This window comes from Lampetra fluviatilis, chromosome 41, assembly GCF_964198595.1.
Source record: "Lampetra fluviatilis chromosome 41, kcLamFluv1.1, whole genome shotgun sequence".
In the NCBI taxonomy this organism is placed as follows: Eukaryota; Metazoa; Chordata; class Hyperoartia; order Petromyzontiformes; family Petromyzontidae; genus Lampetra; species Lampetra fluviatilis.
In genome coordinates, this window is record NC_136315.1 from 5,069,617 (window position 1) to 5,089,601 (window position 19,985).

The 19,985-nt window shown below is 50.1% G+C and overlaps 1 protein-coding gene across 4 annotated transcripts in view; it reads left to right on the plus strand.

The window, feature by feature from the left end:
- Window positions 1–1,980: 1,980 nt before the first annotated feature.
- The window catches only part of LOC144946475 (glutamate receptor ionotropic, delta-2-like), a 254,330-nt gene continuing 236,325 nt past the window's right edge, over window positions 1,981–19,985 (plus strand). For all 4 annotated transcript variants that reach the window (XM_078875379.1, XM_078875376.1, XM_078875378.1 and 1 more), the window contains exons 1-2: window positions 1,981–2,471; window positions 18,857–19,012. In XM_078875379.1, coding sequence (XP_078731505.1) covers window positions 2,378–2,471; window positions 18,857–19,012 — 250 coding nt within the window. In that variant the 5' untranslated portion in view covers window positions 1,981–2,377. The remainder of the gene's footprint in view (window positions 2,472–18,856; window positions 19,013–19,985) is intronic.

Consider the following 19,985-nt stretch of genomic DNA (forward strand, 5'->3'; position numbering starts at 1 on the left):
TTGTTTTATTTTATTTTATTTTCATTAATTTTGATGTTTTACCTACGTGACTTTACCGAAAAAACCTAAGAATATGTTAAATTAATGTTAACTGCCGTCGGCCTCTTATTGGCTCTTTATAGCCTCCTGAAGCTAACCAGCAAACATTGTGCAAGTTCCACTCCACGCTGGTTTCCATCAACTCGCTCTGGTGAAGCAGCCAGGCTTCTTTCTTAGTTTCTTTGTGTTAGTTTATAATATAAAATCGCCCGCTTGGTTTAACCGGACGTTGTTGATGAGAAGACTCCTCCGTCTACACGGTCAGGGCACGCTCAGCACAACCCCCCCCCCGCCACGCCACAATACAGCCTCACGATCTGTTGCGAACAGACACCATTCATGTATATACAAGACAAAGATCCCCCGTGTAGCCTTAACAGACTGTTGAGGCAAGTGCTTATAGCGAGCACCTGTGAAGACCGGCAACAGCACACGAGGGGGGGGGGGTGAGCCAGCACCACGCCCGGCCGCCTTTGTCTCCCCAGCGGCAATGTTTACACACCGCACCAGTTACTCATTTGATGCTGAGTCGACCTAGAGGAGGCCCAACACCGTTTCAGATAATCGTCACTGGTCTTAGCCGTGAGCGGGAATCGACCTCGGGTCGCCAGGTTCGTAGCGCAAGGCGCGCTAACCGCTACACCACCGCTCCCCACACATGCATGCACACACATACACGTGTTGTGTTTAACTCAAGCCAAAGTCTGCCTTCGTTCCTCCTCCTCCTCCTGTGTTGCATGGACGCTGCGCGTGATTGCTCCGTGCCTCCTCTTGAGACGAAGCCAAACGGGCAGTGAAGAAGAGGGAGGATTGCGGCGGAGGGGCATCAAGGCGAGGCAATGCATGGCAGGGTGGATGCGTGGTGGCTGCCTTGCTAGGTGAGTGAGTGAGCGGTGGATGATGGTCGGAGGTGGTTGCCTGGCTCGTGATGTCGGTTGTTGCGCGCGGGAATGTTGCTGGGTTCACGGAACCGGTTGCTGCATTGTGGAGGGTGGAACTGGAGAGGGCATCTGTGCGCGCGCGCGCGTGCGTGGAGGTCTGCGTGATGCAGTGGTGAATGTCTGCGTGATGCAGTGGTGGATGCAGTGGTGTCTGCGTAACGTGGGGAGCGGTGGTGTGGCGGTTGGTTAGCACGCGGCGCTACGAACCCGGCGACCCGAGTTCGAATCCCAGTCACCGCCAACACCAGTGACAAACCGGTCTTGGGTCTCCTCTAGGTCGACTCAGCCTCAATTGAGAACCTAGTGCGACATTGCCACTCGGGAGACAAAGGCGGCTGGACGTGGTTCTGGCCGCCCACCCACTCGTGTGCCGTTCTCGAGATTCAAAGGTGCTGGCTAACAACACTTGCCCCACCAGTATGTTAAGGCGATACGGGGGATCGTTGGCTTTGTGCGTAACATCTAGTGGGTGATGTGAGTGGTGGAGAGGATATTTTGTGTGGGGGGGGGGGGTGGGAAGGTTGGCGGTGGCGGGGGGATGGAGGGATAATAGCGGGCGAGGGGACGGAGTGGTTTGTGGTGGTGGTGGTGGTAGTGGTTGGTTGTAGGCTCATTGGATTCGCCTGCGTAATGATGCGCAGCTGGAAACGTGAGAACAGTTAGCAGGGGCAGTGATTGCGTGCGCGCGCACGCGTGTGCACATCCCGCCCGTGCGCGCACGCGCGTGTGTGTGCGTGTGTTTGCGCGTGCGTCCTGCGCTCCCTTATTTAATAATAATAATATTATTATTATTTTCCTTCTGCGCGTGTGCGCGTCGTGTGTGAACGCGCTCAGCGGCCACAGGACACGGGGCAGCATTCACCGTTTGCTGCTCCGTCCCCTCGCCCCCCCCTGCAAATCGGCTCACCTCATCCCCTCCTCCTCCTCCCCCTCCCCTCCTCCTCCTCCCCTCCACGCGCTCACTGCACCTCGCGCTCCTCCGTGTCACTCTGCACGGTGCGCACGGATGACGCTCGGTGGCCGAACATCGAAGAGGTCTTTAACAATTTAACATTTTCTTTTGGTGAATGTCATTTTTTGTTACTTTTTTTTAAAATTCTTCAGCGTAAGCTGTGCAAGGCGTGTGTGGTGTGTGTGTGTGACCGGTCGCTCCTCCCTGAGTGGCTGCAACGCGCCTTGGATTCGAGTCTCCGAGTGGCTGGAGGAGGAGGAGGGGGAGGGAGGGTTGAGGGCGGACAGCCATGGGTTATTGCTGCTCTCGGTTATACCCGGCGAGGAAGAGTCGGATGTCTCCGTAAGAAGAAGAAAGCAACAAAAAAGTGAGACGGAGACGAGGAGGAGACGGAGGAGGAGGGAGGAACTGTAACTGCAGGAGGACGGGAGACGGCACTGTCGCCATGCGTCTTGCCAGAGCGATGGGGACTCTGGCAGTCGTCTTCGCCTTTGGCTGCGCGTGGATGGGATGCCGCGGGGACTCCATCATACACATCGGTAAATGTGTGTCTGTGCGTCTTCTCCTCCTCGTGGGCCGGTGTGTGTCGATGTGTGCGTGTCTTGTGCTGAGCGGTGGTGCCGTGGTTCGCGCGCGCCGCTACGAAAACCGACGGACACCCGAGTTCGAATCGCGCTCACGGCCAACACACAGTGACGGTTAACTGAACCGGTTACGGGCCTCCCCTAGGTCGACTCGGCCTCAAATGAGTACCTTGTGCGATGCGTAAAACATCACCGCTGGGGAGACGAAGGCGGCCGGGTGTTGTGCTGGCCACCCACCCCCTCGTGTGCCGTGCCGGCCTTTGTAGGTGCTACTCGCTAACAGCACTTGCCCCAACAGTCTGTTAAGGCTACACGGGGCATCTTTGTCTTTGTGTGTCTTGTATACGTGCGGAGCGGTCGTGCAGTGGTTAGCGCGCCGCGCGACTAACCCGGGAGACCACCAGAATTCTATTCCCGCTTACGGCATCCGTGACGAATATATATGACCGATTCTGGGGTTCCCCTAGGTCGACTTAGCCTTAATTGTGTAAACATCAGGCGCTGGGGAAAAAAATGCGGCCAGGCGCAATGTTCGCATTGCCGGCCTGCATATGCGCTCGCGGACAGCACTTGCCCCAACAGTCCGTTAAAGGTTATACGGGTGATCTTTGTCTTTGTATATGTGCGCTTGTGTCTGTGTGAGTCTATCAGCGTGTGGACGCGTGGTTTGTCTTCATGTATCTGCGGCGCTACGCGTGTGGGTCTGTGTGTGTCTGTGTACGTCTATGTGTATGTTCTGTTGCGTGCCGTGCCGGCCTTCGTAGGCGCTACTCGCCGGCCTTCGTAGGCGCTACTCGCCGACACCACTTGCCCCGACATTATGTCGAGGCTCAACGGGGAATCTTTGTCTTTGTGGAATGTATTGGGGGAGCGGTGGTGGAATTGTCTGCGCGCTGCGCTTCGTGCTCGGCCACCACAGTTCGATTTCCGCTCATCGCCAACACCGCGACGATTATCTGAACCGGTCCTCGGTCTCCCTTGGGTTGACTCGGCCTTAAATGAGTAACCTGGTGTGATGCGTAAAAACATCGCAACAGGGGGAGACAAAGGCGGCCGGGCGTGGTGCTGGCCACTCCACCCCCTCGTGCGGCGTTCTGGTGTCCTTGCCCCAACAGTCTGTTAAGGCTGTACGGGGGATCTTTGTCTTTGTAGAATGTCTACGCGTTTGTCTCTGTCTAATTATGTGTCTGTGTCTAATTCTGTGTCTGTGCACGGCTTGGTATAGTGAGCACAATCATGCCACGTACCCAGCAATTCCATAAACTACTATCCCAACCTGTACCTTTCATCCCCCTAGGTAGGCTCGGCCTTAAACGAGTTCCTGATGCAAGTCGGTGTGTAAACATGAAGGCGCGTGAGTTGGGATATTGCTGAGTGCTGTTCACACACTTGGAGCTCGCTCTTCGTGGCTGTCTTAATAGGCGCTCGCTAACAGCAGTGATTGTGTGCGTGATGGGGGGAATTTGCAAGCACCGTGCCATTCGAGTGTGAACAGCCTTTTTGCGAATCTACTGCTGGATGGGAACGCCTTCCCAAAACGTCGCGTCGGTCGTGGGGATTGTTTGGTCATACTTCACCACGCTGGTCCGCCCCGGGAAACTCTTTGGATGTCGTTCGACTACGACGTTTAGCCGTGGTCGGGAGTCGAACTCGGTTCGCCGGGTTCATAGTGCAGTGCGCTCGTGTGTGTGTGTGTGGCTGTATGGCCTCAAAGTGCACCTAGCATGGCACCAGGCGCCGTGGTGACCGCGCGGTTGTTGTTATGGATCGTTGTAGGGAGCGGTAGTGTAGCGGTTAGCGCGCTGCGCTACGAACGCGGCAACCCAAGTACTGGGCCTCCCCTAGGTCGACTCGGCCTCAAATGAGTACCTGGTGCGGTGTGCAAACATCGCTACTTTGGGGAGACAAAGGTGGCCGGGCGTGGTGTTGGCCACCTACCCCCTCGTGCGCCGTGCCGGCCTTCATAGATGCTACTCGCTAACAGCACGTGTCCCCTACAGCCTGTTAAGACTATCGTGGGAATCGTTGTCGTCATAGAATGTGTACATAGCCACACAGACACTCGCATAACCATATCCATACCCGCCCCTTCGCCATAACCCGCATGCGAAATAGATCCCATCCACGCAGTCAGCAGCCCGGTGAAGTATGGTGAATCAACCCCCAATGACCGACTAAACTCCCACACACCTGTACAGCAAACCCCCACGTAATGGTCCCGCTACCTACTAACTCGTATGGGAACCGGGGACTGACCGCGCATTGCGTGGAGGTTAAATGAGATGCGGTCTCGTCTTCCCCGTTGGTGTGCACACTAAAATGTACAGCTCTAAATCTTGCGATAATCCCGCATGCATTGGCATGGCGGCCCGCTTGTACCAGTGCATGTGGGTTACATACCGTAGAATGTATGGCAGTTTACACTTTGTTTTATTTACAAAAAAGAAGAAATAATTTAATTGGACAAAAATACTTGAGCGATGTCAAAATGATGTCGATGGGGGTTTCGAGAGTGCCAACCATTGAACCATGAAAAGTAATCGGGCGAGTCTATGCAAATGTCGGCGAGTCCGCGTAGACATTGAGATCTTTCGACGATCCCATCGACGAGTGGCCCTCTGCACGCGTGGAGAGAGAGAGAGAGAAGGGGAGAGGGGGAAAAAATCCTCCTGGGAAACGCGGAGAAATCCCACCACGTGACGGGGGAGCAATCACTCGGCCCTGAGCGACGCCTAAACTACCACACCTGGCAAGCCCTGCCAGGTGCACTTGTAACTAACCAGGCTAAAAAAGAAGAAACCTGCTTTGCCTGACGGGAGCGGGCTCAGTCCGGGAGATCTCTGTAATTGGCATGGAGCACGCACGCACACAAAAGCAAAGACGCCCCCGTACAGCCTCAACAGGCTGCTGGGGAAAGTGCTGTTAGCGAGCACCTATTAAGCCACGCACGGCACACGGAGGGGGTGGGTGACCAACCCCGCGCCCCGGGAGCCTTTGTCTCCCCACTGTCTGATGTTTACACACCGTACCGTGTAGTCCTCGTTTAAGGCTGAGACGACCTAGGGGAGGAAGCCCAGGAACGGTTCAGATAATCGTCGCTGGTGTTGGCCGTGAACGGGAGTCGAACTCGGTTCGCCGGGTTCACAGCGCAGCGCGCAAACCGCGAGACCGCCGCTCCACGATGCAGAGCGCACACACAGACAAAGACAAAGATCCCGCGTATAGCCTGTAACAGACTATCGGGGCAAGTGCTGTTAGCGAGCACCTATGAAGGCCGGCACGGCACACGAGGGGGTGGGTGGCCAACACCACGCCCGGCCGCCTTTGTCTCCCCAGTGGCGATGTTTACACATCGCACCAGGTACTCATTTGAGGCTGGGTCGACATAGGAGAGGCCCAGGACCGGTTCAGATAATCGTCACTGATGTTGTCCGTGAGCGGGAATCGAACCCGGGTCACCGGGTTCATAGCGCAGCGTAGCGCTAACCGCTACACTACCGCTCTCCACACACACGCACACACACACACAGGCGCACGTACACGCGGGTGCCTTCTACAAAACCTACCGTGGTACACACTTTACGTAAACACGTATTAGTCACGAGTGTGGTAAATTGGATCATTTTCAATTCGGCGTCCACTTTGAGTTTGCGTGAAAGACCATGCAATGGTCTTGCACGCAATTTCTGAATAGCCTACGGGAAACATGCAAATGGTTAATTGCAATGAAAAAGAAATATGTTTTAATGAACGTGTTCTGGGTCTACGCTCTGTATGGGAAGGGGCTGGGTATGTATTAATGGTAAACTACTGTATATTGCTGCTTTTGGTTGGGAAACCAAAAGCACTCTTTTTACCGACCTTAAACTCTGCCAAGGTTTTTTTTTGTCTTCTCAAAAGCGTTGCAAATCAGCGAGTTTTTGTGCGGCGTATTCAGTATTCATGGAATGCACTACACCGCAACTCGACAAGAAGACTTGACGGCCTATATGTTTACTCTATTCTAAAAAAAACATTTGCAGACATTGGGACATTATATGTTTTTCTTGGGCATTTGTTGGAGATATTTTCTATGAAAGAAAATCTCAAGTTTTGGTATTATCTGGGATGTGTGTAAAGAAGGGGGGAGTGGTGGCACAGTGGTTAGCGCACTGTGCTATGAACCCGGCAATCGGAGTTTGCAAGAAATATATCGGTGAAGCGGGTCTCTCTCTCCCGTTTCTCAAATAAACCAATGGCACAGCAGTGGATTACACTGGTTGATAATTACCATTTATAAAGTGTAACATAGCGTGATCTCGCGTAAATTCATGACCCCAAGGTGGTGAGTGACTCACACCATGACCAGCTTCTGTCAGGTGACTCATTCAAGGACACGCACCGGTCGTGAGCCTTCACTGAGGTCCAAGCAATATTTGCGGCGAGGCCAAAAGGGAATTCCAAAGCTGATGACCACGTGCAGAGAAAATCCAATTTATCCTGCTCGTGTGTGTGTGTGCGCGCGAGAGCACGTGTGAGTGTATGCTACGTGTGCGTGTGTGTCTTAAGGATTTGATTCCCGGCTAGCATACATCAGTGTCACCTGAACCGGTCCTGGGCCTCCTCGAGGTCGACTCGACCATAAATGGGTTCACGTTACGCCGGTGTGGGAACATCAGAACTCTAGGGGAGCCAAAGGCGAGCGGGCGTGTCGCGGGCCCCACACCCCCCACCCCCTTGTGCATCGTACCCACCTTCACCGGTGCTCGCGAACAGCACTGGCCTTTACAACCTATGTGGGCTATACGGGTGATCTTTGACTTGTTGTGTGTGTGTGAGTGCGCGCGCATCTCATGCTCATTTACACCAATCAGCGATATCGCTTCTGCGACACTCAATTAGGAAAAAGCCGTCCAAGGCAGCGCAATTATTTTTCTGTTTGTTTCCTTTTATTCAATGGAGATCGTCGTCGTCGTCATCGTTGTCCGCGAATCTCGCGCAATCGGTGCTCTTTATTCGCCGTTTCTGCTGCAGTTACTGCCCCTCACCCCCTCCACTCACCCACAGCTGCCTTGCTAATGGCGAGACGGTGGTTGTTGTTGGTGGTGTTGGTGGTGGTGGCGTGCAACGTGCTCGCCCACGCCACTTGGGTGCGCGACAATGGAGGAAATGCTTCCCTTTCTTTGGGCGTCTCTATGGGGCGAACGCCGCGGCGTTTCCATGCCCCCATTACTATGCAAGTCGAGTTCTCGTCTCAGTGTCTCGGCCCAAACGCGCACTGGTGTGTGTGAGCTTGCGTGAGTCACTCCCCCCCCCCCCCCCCGTGTGTCCCGCATAGACAGACGGAGGAAGGGTGTGGGGGCTTGGGGGATAATCAATAGGCTCATAATTGCTGGATATTATACCCCGATGTTTAAATGAGTTCGATTATTTTGCTTCTATGAATTTCCACACGATGATACACTTTGTTGAGCTATCATTGTTGGCCAGGTCGCTTCTAAAAAAAGACACTTAATATGTCAGTGGGCTTTTACCTGGTAAGAGAAAAAAAGAAGTTTCATTTTAATAGTATTTATTTTAAAGTTATTGTTTACCTGTCCTATAAGTTGCACTCCCACCGTGTTTTAGTGCTGTTTGTTGTTGTGACCTTCTGACCCGCCCCTACTGGACATCTGTAAACAAGAGCTATATAGCTCATCGGATTCCTCCTCCACTAAACATAAATATCCTGAGTCTGACACGGACATGTTACGAAAGATGCACACGTGTTCGCGTTGATCAATGCGCCAGAAGAAGAACGGTGTTCTTAATCGATGGGTGCTGTCTGCCATGCATGACGCGCTGTGAGGAAGTGCTATTGCCAGAGAACGTCACCTTTTTTAGGTGTTTCGTTTATTACCGAATGTGAGTGTTTGTTGTTAACTGTGCTTGTTAACTGTGCTTGTGCACCACTACCAACACCGCAGCAGCAGGAGCGGCCGCAGCATCGCCTAATGATCTGCTATGTATGACGTATGTTTCAGACACATTTATAAAAGATGACATGGAAACGTGTGCAGAGATGCGTGGGGGAGACGCATGCTCTGCTAACGCCATCGACGGACAGAAAGACGGGCACGTTAATTAGAGGACGTACTTGGGATTAGGACGGGATAAAGGTTAAAAGCTCCATTTAAACTCTGAATAGAAATACGTGGGCTTAGGTAGGACACGCCGCTCGAAGGGAGGAGGATGACGACGACGATGATGGTCAAGAATCGTGATGTCGCAATGAAATCAGCTGGTGTGCAGGAAAGTGCGAGGCAGTTTTTTTTTACGATGATCAACTGTGAGAGACGGTGACGGCGACGGCTTGGGGAGGCCTCCATCCAGCAGTGGATTGATGATTGAGGATGATGATGATGATGATGAGGTTGCAATACATTGGCCAATAATTAATGCAAACGCTCATTTCGGACCATGGCTGAGGTCTTAGAAATCCTCATGCTCAGGACCTCAGCCAATCACTCTACCCTGCAAGTATGGACATTTTATAAACATTCGTCACAAGGCAAGGCTATATACAACCACAGCGGTAGGTTGTGTGTGTGGTTAGGCGTGTCCTGAGTTCGAATCCCGGCAATGGATAAACATCGGCGGTGAGCGATAGCTACCGTAGGTTAACTCGGCCTCCAATGAGTACAGTGACCGCATGCGTTGTGTCAAGGGTAGGGAGACAAAGGCGGCCGGGCGTGGTGGTGGTTACATCACACGCTATGCTCGCTAACGGCACTTGTCTACAAGGATATGTTAACGGCTGTAGGGGGGTGATCTTTGTCTAAGTGCCAGAACGCGTGCCAATCTTTTAAAATTACATTTTGTTGTTTGCTAATGAGACCCCCCCACCCACCAAAAAAATATAACTCTTATCTGGAAGGCAACACGGCTTTTATCATAAACAGCAGCAGCGATAAATCCACCGCTGGATGAAGGCCTCCACAATCTCCCTGAACGCCGCTACCACCCATCTCACGCGCACCTTCTTCACGGTGTTTGCCTGCTGGTTGCTGCGCGCTCCCTCCTTGGACTGCGATTCCGTCACCAGCCTCGTCCATCACCGGCCCATCGTCCCCTCTCGCTGCCCAGCTATGACGCGTCCCGACCCTCCCCTACCCACCCTCTATCATAATTCCATTCCGTGCCCGTGATCAACGTTGCCTTCTCAATACGGCTCGGCTGTAACAACGGCGCCATCGGCTAAACTAAACCAAAAAAACAGTCCCCACACCCCCCTATCCACGGGGCTAAATCCCATTCGGAGAAGAGCGCGTGACGCCGGGTTTTCTTTTTATTTTTAGAGGGATGAGGCGCCACGTGCGAGGAGATGATGAGAAATTATTAAATAAAGCGAAACCCCCCCCAATTAATTCAATTCATCAACCGCCACGAGCCACATCGCAACCCCATACATTCACCCTTCCTCTTCCTCCACACCACCACCACCACAGCGCTGGGGCTGTGCGCGTCCGCGGCATTCTCATACCGCTCCGGTAGTGGGCGCCTTGCGCGAATGCGAAACGCGTTGGGGTGGGACCTGCCACGATGTGGACGATAACTCGCGATTCTTGCCGCGATAATCGGATCGAAGCCGTTGCTAGCAGTGTCGTCGTATCACGATTATCGCTGGTCGTGGTTTAAAAAAAAAGTGCTTGTAGAAAATGCAGAATGTCCCGACTAAATTGTTCTCTTTCTGGAATACTGTAACAATGAATCATTTTCAGAATAATAATTAAACTAACAATTTGTTTTGTTGTTCCTGGGTAGTAAGTGTTATTTACTAATTGCTTATGCATCAGAAGTACAGATAATGGCTATTATTCCCCACAAACTTTGCTTTGCTTTTCGTGACCAGGACAGTGATATTTAGAAATGTTAATATTTGCAGTGAGAAAACGTGTGTTTTTGATTCATTCCTTCACATTAAGTCCTGGTCACAAAAGCAAAGTTTGTGGGGAATGATAGCCATTTTGCATACTTTTTAGGCATAATCAATTAAAAAATAACACTTACTACCCAGAGACAAAAATCGTGTTACATCGTGTAAGCATTGTTCTATTTTTTGTAGTTGTAATTATCATGTATCGATCCAATTAGTGATTTATAAAAAAAAAGGTTCCGCAGAATTTGAAGGCGCATAACGTTCTAACGTTAGAAATTGTAAAGGTAATAACATAAAGTTAAAACTTAAAATTGTAACACTCCTGATGTATATTTACCCACTCTGGCCAGTGTGATTTGCTTACAACATTCACCGATGCATAGGCCGAGATAATTAAAAATATGAAGTTGATTAGAAATCAGTGGAGTATCTCCTAAACTGATTGCTCTGTATTTGTATAGCATATGGTATACAAAACCAGGGTGTCTGCGTTTTTGTATGCCGCATGTCTACATGGAGAATCACTATGCATGTCAAGCGTCTAATCTCAGAAGCTAAGCAGGTTCAGCCTGGTGAATACTCACGAAGAATGCTGTCTGAGAAAATCGGGCGTTTATAGGTTTGGGGTTGCGAGGTGATCGGTTGATGGCAGCACGGCAATGGATTTCTTGAATCTGCCTGAAGCTATGAGTGAGATTCTTCTCCGCATCATATATTCATGGTGGGTGTTCTCAGGATCCTCCCCGTTTGTATCTCACGTCAAATTGGACGCTCATTCGTGGAATTGCTTAAACGTCCTAAACGAGCAGCACCTATCTCGAAAAAAATATTGAGGTGCGATGAGGCTTCCATGGATATGCATTTTCCATATACTAAATTCCTCTTGATATGCAAATTATTTTGTCAAGGCGCTCTTCTTCCCCCCCCCTTCCAACCCAGCTTAAATATACGCTCCAAGCTTGGTGGTGTTTCATTCTTCACCTTAAGACGGCTGCTTGCGTTGTGGCCGAAACGTCGTGAGAATTATTTTATTATGTTTTATTTTTATTATTGTATTACTTCCCTTCTACGTGACTTTACCGAAAGAACCAAGAAGATGGATACGCAAGTGTTTGTGTCTATTATTCCATGGGACATTTCCAATTCAACAACGATAACATCAACTGCGGTATTCGCTCTCTACTCATCCGTGACTCCCATATCTTCTCCTTCACCGCTGCCCCCCTTCTACTAAAACCCTTGACTTGACACCGTGACGATATGTTGCCTGCCATGCAGGAAGTCGTGGGTTTCATCCCGACCCTGATGCCTGTACATTTGGAGTTTGGATGTTCTCACCGTGGTCGCATGGATTTTTCTCCCAGGTCATCCCTCCGTATTTTGAAACGTACGTTTCGAGTATTTGGCTGCTATAGATTTCCACACGCTAAGCCACTTCGTTGAGCTATCGTCTGTGGCCAGGTTGCTTCTGAAAAAAGTTCTTCATCGCTCAGTGGGTCTTACCTGGTAAAATACAAAAAAAAGTAGTTGAGTTTTAGTTCAGTTTACACGATGGGTCTCCCCCTCCACATTTGAATGGGTGTCCCCACAACGAGCTTCTGCTGCCCCTAAGCTGAGATAAGCCGAGGCAGTAGCCCAGACAGGCCCCATCGCTCCTCGTGCCTCACAGACCGTGGCTTCACCAAAGTCCACGTATTTGTCAACTGCTTCGCGCCGTTTCGTGTGTAATGCGTGGAAGGAGTCGCTCTGATCCAGACACAAATTCAAGGTGTTGCCGTTTTCAAATGACCCATCTTCTTCTTGGCGGTCTTGAAACAGCTCTCGAGATTACACCCCCCCCCTCCCTCGTGATTGGCAGCTGTAATCTGTAAGAGAGCAACGGATACCTGAACTTGCCAACAAACGCAGACCCTGACGTTAGGTATGATTGACCAACATTGTGATTTGATAATGAATCGCTTGATAATTGTGTGGCACATTAGGAATGGATCACTCTTTTAATTATATCCTTGTGCAGCAAGGGAGTAAAGTGTGGTTCTGTGAAAGTCCTGATGTGCTGTGCAGTGCATCAATGCAATTGTGTACAGCAGCATGCGATGACTGAGTTGGGCCTGTAGGTGGCTGGCAGGGTTAATGAATAACCGCACGTGTAAACCAGCCACATGGTTAATGGCGACTCGGAATAATGGCTGCGTGTGACACGTGCTGATGCATTTTACAGAGTGACGGTGCTGTTCTTCACAAGATTGCTATTAACCACAATCAATGTGTCTGCCCTCGATTTGGAGCACCTGCCAACGTCCTTTATTTCGAGTGTGCAACAATTGACTGATGATTCTATAAATGAGTTATTTGATAAGTATTATGATTCTGGAAGTTCATGATTTGATACGTGGTTGAGATGTTTCTACAATGAATGATTTTGATAATGTAACTGGTTTGACCATTAATATATCATTGCTAATTATGATTATGGTAATTTAACAATGCATTTTAATGTTATTCTTATTTGAAACTTGATGTAGATGATTTAATAATTAATAATGTAACACTAAAAATTGATTATGTAATTGGTAATGGTGATGTTGTTGGTGGTGATTGATATTTTGATGATTTAATCAATCGTTATTTTCATGATTTGGTTATTCATGTTTTCACAATTGATGATGATGGTGATGATGAAATCAATTATCGTCGTGGTGAATGGCAGTGGAAGGAGAAATACGAACCGGATTTGACGCATTTCACAGGAAGATGGCTTCTTGTAGCATGAACAGGGGGGGGGGGGGGGGGAGATTGAGAGCAAGGCTGAGGATCAGGATGTTGGAGGTGGCTGAAGGAACAATTATTTTTTGTGGGAATAAAGATGAGGGCAGAGGGATGTGAGTATGATGGTAAAGATGACAGCCAACAAGCTGCCGTTAAGAGCAAAGCACCAAAAAATATGATGTTGGTGACAATGATGATTTCATAACGATTTTATAATTGATGAGGAAGTTGACGTCGGTAATGAGGCTGAGTAAATCCCCACCTGAATTCGCACTCGTCTATCATCAATTTGCTAAACTGAGCACAGAGTCTGCCGTGTAAACACGCATGCGGGAGTGTCTAGACACGCTGGGCTCTGATTTAGGTGCCTCTTGGACGCTCTTTGCACATTACATCCAGACACTGGTTGTGCTGCGTTGTGCAATGACGTTAAGCGGTTGCACAGAACGAGATTCTCTATTTCGACTGCGGGCGGAATCCGATGAGCTATGAAGCTCTTTTCCAAAGACGGGTCCAGTAGGGTTTCAAGGTCGGCAAACGCACATCGAGCGTGCACCTTGGCAATGCTCGTCCGAGACGGGAAAGGACAAAGCAATGCAAAGTAAAATTTAAAACGAGTGTGTGTGTGTATTCTTGGTTCTTTCGGTAAAGTCACGTAGAAGGGAAACCGTAAAATAAAAAAATATATAAAAACAATACAATTCTCACGACGTTTCGACTGCAACACAAGCAATCATCATCAAGTGTGAAAAAACACTTTAACGAAAGAACCAAGAATATGAATCCCTGCAGTCACGAAAGCTTTAAATCAAAATTTAAGTGTGTTTGTGTGGCGCTCTGTGTGTGCTGTGTGTATGTGTTTGTCTGGGGAGCGGCAGTGCAGCGGTTACCGCGCTACGAACCTTGAGACCCGAGTTCGATTCCCGCTCACGGCCAACACCAGGTGACGATTATCTGAACCGGTTCTGGGCCACCTCTATGTCGACTCAGCCTTAAATGAGGACCTGGTGCGGTGTGTAAACATCGCCACTGGGTAGACGAAGGCGGCCGGGCGTGGTGCTGGCCACCCACCCCCTCGTGTGCTGTTACCGGCCTTCACAGGTGCTCGCTAACAGCACTTGCCCCAACAATCTGTTAAGGTTACACAGGGGAGCTTTGTCTTTGTTGGAAGCAACGGCGCAGTGGCGACAAAACCGGTCACCTAAGTTTGATTCCCAGCCATGGCTAACATTTCGTGGTATCCGAACCTGTTCTATATCTTCACCCCTTCATCAACTCGGCCTCAAGGGAGTATGCCCTGGTGCAGTGTCTAAACATCGGCACGGGGGAGACAAATGTGGCTGAGCGTGGTGCTAAGCCCAGGGGTCGGTATCCAAACTAACAAGAGGAGCCGTTTTTGTTGTTGTCAAATTCGATATATACGAAACAAAAAACTCTAATTCACGAGTCGCAATGCACTGCGTGGTGAACACGAGACGGTGGTGGGGTCCTTGATAAACAACGTCACGAGGCAGCAGCAGTGCCGGGTGAAGTTGGTGCGGGGCCTGCGGGCATGTGTTATGAAGGGGCCCTAAATAAAAAAAAGCACATATTAAAACACTAAATTTAGAACTTGCATAGTAAAGTAATTGTATGTTTTCATTTGCTATACAGCCAGAAAATACGACAAATCGCTAACCTTAAACACCCAGTCGTTCGTAAAAGTTGAAGGCAGTATAGTACTATAGTAATAGAGCAAGTGCAGAATCATTGAACCGGAATTGATAGCTTGAAAGCGTTTAGCGCGGGACCCTTGAAAGTGTGGGGCCCCTAGCATATGTAGCTACTTTTGCTCCGAGGATAATCCGGCACTGCAACCACCTCATCTTGCACCGTACGGACTGACCGTAACAGGCGCTTCCGAACAAACACTTGCCCCAACAGTTTGTAAGACGAAGCAAGGCATCTTTGTTGTGTTTTTTCTTTTTTTCCGGGCTGTGTGTGCGTGCAATATCACCACCTCGCCCTTCATGCCACGCGTGTTACCGCTGATAAGAAAATTCATATCTTACGCCTCCGGTGTCATCAGTTTCACATTGGTGCTTGGAAGGAGCCTTCAGCGCATTATCTATCCACTGGTGGATGAAGGCCCCCTCCCCTCTTCCGTGCCGAAATGCGTCTCGCTCGGATATAAAATGCGAGCGCACCAATCGCGGGCTTGTGGCCGAGAAGAAGAAAGGAGGGAAGAGATACTATGAAACAAACCGCACGGCTTTGTAAGCAAAGCCGTGCATAACAATGGCCTGCCCATTGGCGTGCAGGTGTGTATCGTGATGAAAACGCTTATTATGCACGCTTGATTACGCGCGAAATGTCACAACACTCGCGCCATTAACACGAAACGGAAACATAATAAGCAACCTTATTACGATAACTATTAGGCCAGTGTGTGTTCGTGTTAATGATGGCCCGCGGATTAATTATGAGCATTGGGCCAAAACGCTCATTTAAAACATGAAGCATAATGTAATGCCCCCCACACTCACGACCGCCCCCCCCCCCCTCGTCTTTTGTAGCTCCCATCTGGTTTCGGATTCCCGTGATCCCCCGTCGATTGCGTGTGGCTTCAACTTCATTCCCGCCGCACGAAGGCAGCCAGGCAGGCCAGACAGGCAGGCCAGGCAAGCCAGACAGGCAGGCCATGCACGTTAACCCAGCTGGAGCCAACATTTGTTTCATTTGCCAATTGACTTGGAAAGAGAACAAAGAAACAAGATTTATTTTAAGGCTGCTGCTGCTGCTGCCCGTTTCCCGGCTTCGAGATGTCACGCGGCTCACGGTTAAATAAATGGCTCTGCCATAAAAAATGATTTCGAGGCCCTCCTCCGAAAAAATCAAATATCTAAAGTTTCTCGTGTGAAAGCACTTTGACGACATGAAACTTAATGGACGCACCTTGAACTAATACGGGGCGGAATGGGGGGGGGGGGCAGTAATGAAAATAAGTTGCACGAGTGAGCTGAAAAATCCCCAGTGTCACCCGAACAATGCTGAGCTTAATTTGAAATCAAATTTAAGTGCTGTCTCCAGCATTTACGCAGGAGGCAAATTACCTGCACCGCTTGAATTTTTGGTATTCGCCCCCACGCTTTATAGCACAAAGACTATCGCAACGGCATGAACATTTATGCCAGAAGATGGGAAATGGTGGTCAGAATGAAAAACAACCTTGCAATATTGTCCCAAAAAAAGATTATCACCCCCTGAAGCACGTTTTATATATGAAGAGTGAGAGAGAGAGAGAGAGAAAATTAATGAACGGAATAAGACCGACCGGTGATTTTCCTCCTCCTAGTTCCGACCACAGGTGCGCGCATGCAAGTCACACACACACACCTTCCTAGCCAATTCTAAATAGATCACGTTCATTGAGCCGTCCCGCTCCTGAGCGCACAAAAGCCACGACAACTGCTGTAATGACAAGCCCATCGCTTTTGTAAACGTCAATGAAACCACCAGCCCCCATCCGCCCCCCCTCCCCCGCACATAAAGATTTGGTCTTAACACCTCTTAACACCTCGAGAGGCAAGTGTGCACAACTTGCATTCCCAACAATTGCATTGACAATCTAAGCGACTTGAGTAAACAGAGCAAAGCACCACGTGTAAGAAATTCATTGATCAACGGGTGAGCAGTTTATTATTTTTATTTTTATGAAAACAGTGCCGCAAAGCTGTTCTACCTTTCTTCTCGGCTACATCGCTGCAAATCCTGCGCCGTGCCAAATGATATTGGGTGATGGCAACTTCCATTGGAGGGGCCTCTGTGTGCAGAACTTTACAACCGATGCGTTTTGGGCGGCTTTTAACAACACATCTTATATTTACATTGTCTAAACCCATTAGAAAACACCTTTTATATTGGATAATATTGGTCGCAAAAGCCTACGTGTTAAAGGGATCTGATATTGAAGAAGCACGTCATTTCCATGACGATCGCCTGCAAATGCCAGCGAACTAGGCGGTGCGATGCTGTTAGGATGTGTAGGATTCTGCTAAGACGTGTGTCGTCAAACCGGGGCAACACATCTTTAATGTATTTTACGAACTCGGTCATTCATTGGGTGTGGATTTTTTATTTTTACCGGGCATATCACGACGCAAGCTGGGTTTGTGTGGGTGCTGCGCATTCGGCATTGTTGGGTGCAAAAGGGTGGTTCATGGTCAACATAGGCGACGGATATCTGGGCCGGTAGCGGGCCTCCCTGAGGTCAACTCATCCTTCAATGAGTACTTGGCGTGCGGTTCGTAGACATAAGCACCGGGGAGACAAAGGCGGCCAGGCTGTCCTAGGCACTCGCTAACAGCACTTGCCCCAAACAGCCTGAAATGTCTGAAAGAAGGATTAATGGCATTGTTTATCACAGTGAAGGTGTTGGGATGACAGGGCTTGTTGCGGCATTGGGTACAAGCACGGAAGGGTAATTCTGCCAGTTGGAGCTGATAACAGTAATCATGACATTGTTATCAAGGAGGATGTCACCCTCTCCAGATATTTATACATACGCGTCCACCCACCAGCGTGCGGCAAGGACTGCCATCATCATACACCCCAACGCACGCTGGAAATGAATACACGCAGGCTCGCGCGTATAATATAGGCAAGACAAACACGGAGATCCGCGGTCTAACCTCATAGACTACTGGGACAATTGCTGTCATTGACCACCTATGACAGGCAGGATCACACGCAGGGGAGCAGTGTAATCTGCAAAACATCCGCCCGGCTGCATTTTCCTGAAATTGGCTCGCATTTATTTTCGGCCGAGTCTTTTCTAGAAAAGGGGGGCCCTGTTCAAGTTCAGGCATCCACGTGGCCCAGGAATCGTCACGTGGGTGGCCAGGGTGAAGGAATACACACGCATGCCCGGTATGTCGTGCGATGAGATTGTTGTTTCGTTTCTTGTATTTTGTTTTATGGCAACCCCCCCCCCCTCCCACGTCCCACACACAATTTGGTATGCTGCAGGGCAGGGCAGTCCATCGTCTCGTGTTCGAGGAGGATGGCTCGAGGAAGGAGACGTAACAAAGCTACCTCCGAGATCTCTGTCATATAATCGCCCGTCTACGCTCGTGCCTTGCTCTTCAACAAAAATAAACCTCGTGGAATGACCAATGAGGGTTTTAAGTGGATCACGGGGTCAGAGCTCGCTCTGAGCCAGCGTCGCCGCTGGGATCTTAAATCTCGGTGGCCCCGCTGTGAATGAAGTGGATTTTTTATTTTTTAGTGAGTTGATGGCGGTCTCAGTACGGCCAGCAAGGACTGCTCAGAAAGAACGAAAAAAAAAACCTATCGCATTAAATTAGATAGCTCTGGGGAAACAAAACCTACATTTTCGATTGCGGTGAAACAAACGACTCTTCGCGTGTGCGAGGTCACTAGGAGGAATCTCGCAAGTAGTTCTGTCATATCTTCTTGCACAGGTTATGCACTCGCAGGATGGGATGACGCACCGGACCGTGAGGGTTTCCGAACGGAAACTTCACCCTTGTGACGCCCGGTCGCACAATCGGCATCAAAATGTCAAAAAGACAAAACCGAGTTCTTCACTCGCTCAACCTGTGCTCTCTCTCCCTCACCTCCTCCCCCTTCCCCCTCCTCCCCCCTTGCTCCCTTCCCGGCGCCGTCGACCCAGGGGCGATCTTCGAGGAGTCGGCGCTCAAGGACCAGGAGGCGTTCAGCCTGGCCGTGGCCGACATCAACGCCAACGAGGAGATCCTGCAGAGCGAGCAGATCACCTACTCGATCCGCACCGTGGAGGGAGACAACCCCTTCCAGGCCCTGCAGGAAGGTACGCACGCGGCCTTCCAGTCGGGGCTGTGTGGGGGGCCTACGGGATGTGGGGGGCTGAGTGACGCCGTGGTGGGGGATGGTGGAGAAATGAAGGGGGAGGGGGACAGGGAGTGGGCTGATGCAATGGTTAGTGATGTTGAGTAAGGAGATAATGATCAGCTTCTGTGTCGACGGGATGGGACGTGAGATAGCTTGGTTTAACTTGCGTGGAGGAGCTGTAGCCAAGGGGATAGGTCGCCGAGCAGGCTGTGCGTACATGCGTCGAACTTCTTTCACACCGTACGCAGCCAACCGGGCTGATGGGAGGTGCAGTTGAGTTTAACACGTGAAAGGCGGCGTGTCCGAAACCCCCGCGTCTCACACTCGCAATAATCAAGGCGATAAGAGTTGCGCAGTAATAAATGTACTTGCTTAATTCTCCCGATCGCTTGGCGGGGTTTTTTATTGTGTACCCCGACCCCTTGGCGACGTGTCTCCGCACCGCGCGACGCTCTGTGCTTAACTATCCCACGGCGTGTTACACACTCGACGTGCAACGTCCGTTGTTGTTATTTTTTTTATACCAGTAAAACCACGCGCTGATAATACGGCGTGCGCTTCGCCCTGTTGATGATGCGTACGATGCACGACGCTGCGTCCTGCTCGCACGAGAGAACTGGTCGAGTTTTGTTACACCGAATGTAATTGCACGTTTGTGCGCGTACAGCCCTGACAAACGCAGCACTGTGCTTTCATTACACTGGGCGGAGGGGGGAGGGGGGAAAGGCAAAGTGCCAAATTCTGATACAAGAACACTGCTTGGGATGTAATCACAGGCTGGGCTTGCTCCCGCAAGGGGTGAGGCTTATATTCAGCGTCTCATCTTCGTCAGTCAAAAAAGTATCGACACTTCACTTGCTTTAAAGCTTTTGTGACTGCAGGGATTCATCTTCTTGGTTCTTTCGGTAAAGTCACGTAGAAGGGAAATAATA